The sequence below is a fragment of the Anabas testudineus genome, chromosome 9 (genome assembly GCF_900324465.2).
Source record: "Anabas testudineus chromosome 9, fAnaTes1.2, whole genome shotgun sequence".
In the NCBI taxonomy this organism is placed as follows: Eukaryota; Metazoa; Chordata; class Actinopteri; order Anabantiformes; family Anabantidae; genus Anabas; species Anabas testudineus.
The window spans coordinates 15,652,988-15,660,387 of NC_046618.1; the positions used below are offsets into that span (position 1 = coordinate 15,652,988).

The 7,400-nt window shown below is 37.3% G+C and overlaps 1 protein-coding gene across 1 annotated transcript; it reads right to left on the reverse strand.

Moving 5' to 3' along the window:
• Window positions 1-380: 380 nt before the first annotated feature.
• hsd17b3 (hydroxysteroid (17-beta) dehydrogenase 3) lies at window positions 381-7,117 on the reverse strand. The gene is made up of 11 exons (XM_026344201.1): window positions 6,847-7,117; window positions 3,644-3,690; window positions 3,467-3,542; window positions 3,257-3,364; window positions 3,026-3,093; window positions 2,802-2,846; window positions 2,477-2,511; window positions 2,280-2,361; window positions 2,141-2,206; window positions 1,897-2,046; window positions 381-1,740 (listed from the first exon to the last, which is right to left on the reverse strand). The coding sequence occupies exons 1-11, from the start codon at window positions 6,995-6,997 to the stop codon at window positions 1,627-1,629; spliced, it is 942 nt and encodes a 313-aa protein (XP_026199986.1). The 5' UTR covers window positions 6,998-7,117; the 3' UTR covers window positions 381-1,626.
• Between the last annotated feature and the right edge of the window lie 283 nt (window positions 7,118-7,400).

The following is a 7,400-nucleotide window of genomic DNA, read 5'->3' on the forward strand; positions in this document are numbered from 1 at the left end:
CACAGATGAGGGAATGTTTGTGCATGCTTTAAACACTGTACATCATTCTGTAAGCAGCAGTCTATCAAACCCAGGTCTCCAGTGTATTCTCCTTTCTCAGGATCCAGGTAGAAGCACTGATCTGGTGGTGTACTTATCTGATAAAATGTTTTCTCCATCTTGGCAGGGAAAGGGGGATGCTGATAACAGTAGTTGACACTAATATGAATAAGAGAAGGCCATCATCCCTTCAGTTAAGTAAGTAAACTCAAGACTCATTATCACTCATATTCCTCTATAAGATTGATGACTTTAGGGACACACACACACACCTTAAGTAGTATCAGTGCATTAGTTACATTTGTACAATCCAAGGATTTCATTTTCATTTCAGCTTTGAGAAATGTTAGAATTCCCTTTAATATATCAATCCAGTTTGTCCGAACACATTAACTAGTGCAACGCATTTACAGTACATTTACTATACATTTACTTCTGTCTCATATATAAAGGGGAAAAAGTTGCATTATAACTCAGATTTCCTACTTATTGTACATTTTAATTGATATTTATAAAAGGAAAGACACAGATACATGAACTATGTACTAAAATAATATTTATAATATTTATGACATATGTCACTTTATTTTCTTAATAAAAATGAGCTGTTAGAGTGACAAACATATAAATACACTCTTTAAAAAACCCTCTTTCCCTTATCGAATTTGAAGGAAACCGAGTTGGGGACATGATACCCTTAAATAGCTATAAGTAAATGTTTTTTTTTCTTTATAAGAAAATACAGCATAACTTCAACCTGGTATACACTGTGAGAAATAGGGGTGCAGTAGGAGTCTGTTGTTGTCCTCTAACATTCAATCTGAGTACTCTATGGCTAGTTATTGGACCCTAATGTAACTGTGTATTTTTTGAGGGCCAAATGGTGGTGGTGATATTCCCAAGCAGGAAAATGTGTATATATGTATCATTTCCTATTATATAATAGAAATATTAGTAATATTAGTAAAATATTAGTGCATAGTCTGTCTTAAGCCAAATGCTAAAAAGTTGGCTTAAATATACCTTTTACCCATAGATTTGAGTTCTGTTGTTTTCCTATATGTTGAACCTCTTAAGACCTGAGCTCAAATTTGATATGCATTTTTTATTTCTCTTTGCTATTTGGGTTTATTGGAACCTGATAAGTATAAAAACTAATCATCATCTTTTCACAAACAGTATCAGGAAGACATCATATGCCTACAACAACACATTATAACACATTCAAAACATTTTGCATTAAAAACTAGCAATGCCCTTTTCTTTACACACCTATTTGTGAAAGGCTGTGTAACAGTTGCGATCAGTTTGCACACACAAGAACTCAAAATGTAATGTACACGCATGTGTACGCCAGATCCTAAGAGGTTAAAGTAGATTTTGATAAAAGAAATGTCGACATTTTGAAAGAAGGAGAGAAATAAACTGACGTCATGATAAAATATAGACGCCCATAAAACAAACGCTTAAACTTTCATATGTTACAACATTCATCACTGTTTAACTGTTAGACAAAAATCTGTCTATTCAAATTCCTAATGATACAGTTTCAGAGAGAGATATATGTAACCCAAATGAAGTTGCACTTCATGTAGAGATGGGTGCCTTAAGTGCTGTTCTCTTCTTGACATAGTCTTGTAGGATGTGTAGCAAATACTCTGCGTAGAGAATCTTGAGCGGAATAGACTGCAGTAACCAGTCCTGTGTCCACACACACACACACACACACACACACACACACACACACACACACACACACACACACACACGTGCATAATCACAAGAACAAATCATTCTGTTGCCATGTTGCTTGGCATTTATTTGGCATTATCAACTGTTTTTGCCAGTAAGCCTTACCAGGACTGTGTGACAGACACTCCCGTTTGTTTTGTCTCCAGCTCTGAGATACTGCAGGGAGCTTTTTACAAAGTCTTCTGGAGACAGAGTCACAATGTTTGGTTTTTGGTAAGCTGCCATCCGAGTTGAAATGCCAAATGGAGCCACTGCCTGGGAAAACAAGAAGAATAAAGAAATAAAATATTCGCACCGTTTCGCAAATCTAAAGAAATAATCACTGCAAAGTGAATAAGAATCAAAGTACCTGTATAATTATTCCTTTAGCCTTGTATTCAGCTTGAAGACCTTGAGAAAATCTTTCCACAAACACCTATGCAAAAAATAATAATTTAGACTATGAGTCATCATACAACATTATTTCAGAAGACTAAAGGTGTACTTACCTTCGATGCAGCATACATGCTGTATAGGGGAAACGGTATAGAAGCAATTCCAGATGAAATATTCACAATCACCCCTTTCCCCCTGTAGAGGTCCAAGAAATAGTGTTTTATCATCAGTGAACCTCAAAGTTATTCAGCATATTATTATAATGGCATTATACACATTACATGTAATAAAGAAAACATGACTAGGAAACCTGTTCTCCATGCCTGGGAGGATTATTTTGCACATCTGGGGATAAAAGAACATTTTAGAGGCGTTTGTTTAGGAAGAAAACTAAGAATCAAATCAAACGTTCATCAGGTGAAGTACACACAGACAAATACTACATAAAGTAGTAGAGTGTTTCATTCTACACCCCTTTCACTATGACCTAATGATGTGGAAGAACTCTTTTAACTGTGACTTGGAGTTGATTTGTTTGAAAAAATAAATAAACAAATAAATACGTATACACACACACACACACACACGTTAGAATATATATATATATATATATATAAAAGCATATACACTCTTACCTTGGCCATAGTTTTCACATTGCAGTTTATCACCTTTGTAATTATCTGAAAACATAAATACATGTGCATCTGAGGTTCAGCATGTGGGTGAGGAGATCTGATGTGAAACTAACTGAAAGTAATTTAGTAACAGTTCAAACAATGCTGGATTTAAAATTCTTAAAAATTGTCTTTGCAGATGTTTTATGAGGAAGGAAATGTGAAACTGCTGAGGTACCACTGACCTGGTCCAGATCTGCAGAGTCAAGGAATCTGCAGGGGATGACACTGGGCAGCATGCCTACATTATTGACTGGAATATAAATACAAAAAACAACACACACACACACAAACACAAGATCTTGTTTAGCAGACATGAAGAAAATCAAAAAATAAAGACCATTTTCTTTCATTTGGTGTTAGTGAAAGCAATTCACATTTCAAAGATAACCAGGAACAATAAAAATATGTCCAACCTAAAACCCCAATATTTAGGTCCTTCAGCTGATCCTCTATTTCGCTGAAGACGTTTTCCTTTGTGAAGTCTGTCACTATGACTTTCACCCTCTGCCCTGTAGTTTCACCTATGAAGATTGAAAACAATATACATTATGTACTCTTACAGATGACAAAAAGCAAATTGATCAATCTACAAACAGCTAAATACAGAGAGATTAAGCTTTTACCTATTTCCTTGGCCACCTGGTTCAGTGTTTCTTTGGTTCTACTCATGATGACAACGTTCATTCCTCGTTCAGCCAGCTGATGAAAGAAAATAAATGTGGAGATGTTTTATCTTACAAACTGCATTAACCTCTGGTTTCCTTCTACATACAGTACTTCCGTCCACTTCGGTCACTTACCGCAAAAGCATATGCTCTTCCTATGCCCTCTGAAGCACCAGTCACCACTGAAACAAGGATGCGTGGATTAGTGTTACAGAGGACTTCAGCTGTTGCCTCTATTCTAACAAACAGACACGCTGTGAATTCATCTCTCCTTCTGCTCTTCCAGCTGTCAAAGAAATACAGCTGTCTGTATTTGTTTATGCCTACTCCGTTCTAACAGACTGTACTAATACAGTATGTTCTCCAGTTCTGATAAAGAATTCTCTAAAAACAGGCAGGAACTGCTTGTTTCTTACTGAGGGCTCACCACTCTCCCATGTCCTCTTGACCCGGATTTCAAAGATTTCAGAGGCTCCTTTTTTCACCATTTTAAGATATAAAGTTATCGGCATCCATATAAGATTAAGTAAGGCCAATGTGACTTCAGATGGAATGGGAAGCACTAGTGAACAAACAGACTGAGTGCTCCTTACTAAAGTGTGGAACCTAATTTGTCTCTCAGTAAAATGACATCAGATAACAAAGTTCTACTACACATACTGACATCAGTTTTCGTGCTACATTAGGGTACACATATACAGTGACAGTGATAGTGATATGATTTTCATATGTTTAGGTCTGCCGCCACAATGGATATGAATCTGTTGCAATCAATTACTCCCTGAAGACTGGAACACATGGATATCACCACATTCTAGTTTTGTTCTCTGGTCATGCTCTGGCAGGTCTTTACTGCAGCTGTATTCAGTCCCTGCGTGTTTTGTGACTGTTTTCCCTTCAGGCTTGCCTTTAAGGAAGTGAAATATACAGTATGTTCAATTGGATTCACATCTGCTGATTGACAATGCCAAATACATCTCGACTGTTTCATTTCAAATCAACTCAGAGCCAAAAGAATGGGAATAACCGGTCTAACCGGAGCACTGCTGACTCCAATGAACAGTGACTCCAACAAGCATTGAGAAGCTTTGCGGCTGAGTGTGAAGCAGCAGCGATCATATTGGGATGAGATCAGGTTTGGGACAACTTGATCCTCGACTGCTGTCTCTGGTTCATGTTCATAAATAAGGATTAAGATGAACTCTGTGTCTAGTGCTGAGGAAAACTATTCTAAATGAAGAAGTCTTTGTGAATTTATGAGTAAATTCCTATTCCAACCCAACCACTGGAGATGAAGAGCTCTGGTTTATTGACCAAAAGAAAGAGTAATGTGTGTCTGGCTTTACCTGGGTGTCTGGAGAAGTTTGGAAAATACATCAATTCACACTCAGTTTGTAGAAATGAATGGATGGATCTTTGAACCCAGATGGCTGGGAAATCTACTACTGCTGTAGAACCTTACCCCTGTGCCATCTGGATCCCCACAAGTTATTTGTATGTTATACAATGACATCCCCATCGTGGGATGAATAAAATCTATCTATCTATCATAATGTTGGATGCTGGAGCTGGATTATTTGAATTGCTCACAAACTTGTAATGTGGTTGATACTTGCTTCTGATCTTTTTGGCAAATTTGTGTTGTCCATCCACCACTGGGTAAATGAAATGACAAAGTAGGCAATCTGTATTCAGGCATTTTGAAAAGTGACGAACATGACCATTTTCCTTTATGCAATTAAGTATTGAGTACCTCAATGGAACAAGTGGAGGCTTTTCTTCACAGAGAAAGAGATAAATGCCAATTAAATATTAGAATGCTGAGATTTTACTCTGAGGGCAGACTCTTGGCTTGATGAGCTATGAAGTCCCCCAGTGTAAACTGCTTCTATTCGCTTAGTGCCAGAGCACATTTTCCTATTTCCCACAGAAAGATGATTACACACACAGTAGCAGCTTTGAAGCACATTATGATTTACAACAGGAAAAAGAGGGCAAACAACAGAGGGCCAACATAAATATCCATAAGTAAAAATGCTCAGGGCACCAGAAACTGCATACTGAAAACACAACACTCAAGCCCAATTCATTCACCATCACAAGATGAGAGACACAACATGGACAAGAATAGCAGGATGTTTCATAAAAAGTAAATTATGTCTTAACAGAATTGGGTGATCACACTAATGACAGCAAATGTGCCAGTTGTCATTTTTATTACGTTAAAAAAAGATATACTACATCTAAATTAATATTCCTCTGACACACACAAACACTCACATTGTAAACATTCATTTTAATTTACAGCACACGTTGTTTACGTTTGACCCACGTCCCCAGACAATACGTGTTAGGAACAAAAACTGAAGGAGCCATAAACCTGAAAATGAGTTATCAAATTGTTGGAGGCAATTTGGAGACAAATGAATGAAACGGGATGGGCTTTATGCAGCCTAGAACATACTGTTCTGATGGCTGTTTTTCCTGTGCTGGAATGGAATGAAAATTAGCTTAGCATAGAAAGAAAAGACCATCTCAGTATTCTGCGTTTGTTTAGATTTTTTTCTGTTAGGCTTTTGTTTTGTTTTTTACCACGCAGAGAGACTAAATAACCTTTTCAGAAGATGCCAAAAAAAACATCACCTAATATGATGAGAGGACTCTGGGATCGCCAAAAGAATGCGTCAGTGTGAGTAAAGGTCTGAGCGTTGATCCAGTGTTCACAGTATTACAAGTTACTTATTTACTTCTTACACAGTATTATAAGTTGCAATATCCTCAAGTTTATGGATCGTTCTTTTTGTCCTTAATCCCTTCTGTCAACTTATCATGAGGACAAAACATTCCTGGAAAGCAATGTAGTGACATGCTGTATGAAAGATTTTCTTCTTGGACACCAGTGACATACTAAGAGTTCATCCAATTGCTGACAAACTCAGAATGAATAATATAATAATAAAGAAATAATCATTTGGCAGAAATAGGTTTTGTCGAGACATTAATACTGTTGGTGAAACTTTTTTTCTGCAAACGTGAGCTCCGTAGGTGTGAACACACGGCTCCCAAAAGAAATGTCAGGACTTGCCTTGTTCAATTGAAGCATTGCACTATTGGGAGCTCGTGTAACCGTGCAAAGTCACACATTGCTTGTCGAAACTCTTGCCTCATTTACAATTTTGTTATAGTTTGTGCACATGCAGGTAGGTTATGACATAAGTTCTTTCATGCATGTTAATGTACTCATACAACCAGAATAATTACTTTTAATGATAATCAATCATAATAATGCAGATTGTGAATCTGACTGTTTCAATTGTTATGCACAAACTCAAGCTCACCTGCCCACTCTCCCATAGAAATGAAGAAGGTCTTTGAGAGTGGAAACCACCGCTTTGGAAAAAGCATCCTACTGAAAAGCAGCAGTTTCACTCCATAGTAGACAACCACTGCAGCGCCAAGAGAGCTGAAGAAGAGTTCCATGAAATCCATGCCTGACCAGCACAAAAAAACTCAGTTTAAGTCTCTGTGTATACACTCCAGTGATTCACCTAAAGTAAGGAATGACAAGAGGGCCAGATGACACACCCATTACAAGAACATGCACACCCGCCCCCCCCTCTCTCTCACTCTCTCTTAGGAAGAGAGAGGGAGAGAGACACTCTCACCCTCATCTAGAACATGTTGTATCTTGTCAGCATGCTTTGTAGTCTCTCTGAAACTAAAAGTTTATTAGAAGAGGGTTTATTAGTTAAGGTTCATTAGAAACCCAACCATTATTAATTCAGCGAGAATTATTTTTATTTTGTAATCTTAATTAACTAATATGTTTTCCATGATTGCACTTTTCTTTTCACATATGCGATCTTCGATGGAATGGAATTAAGGTTTGAAC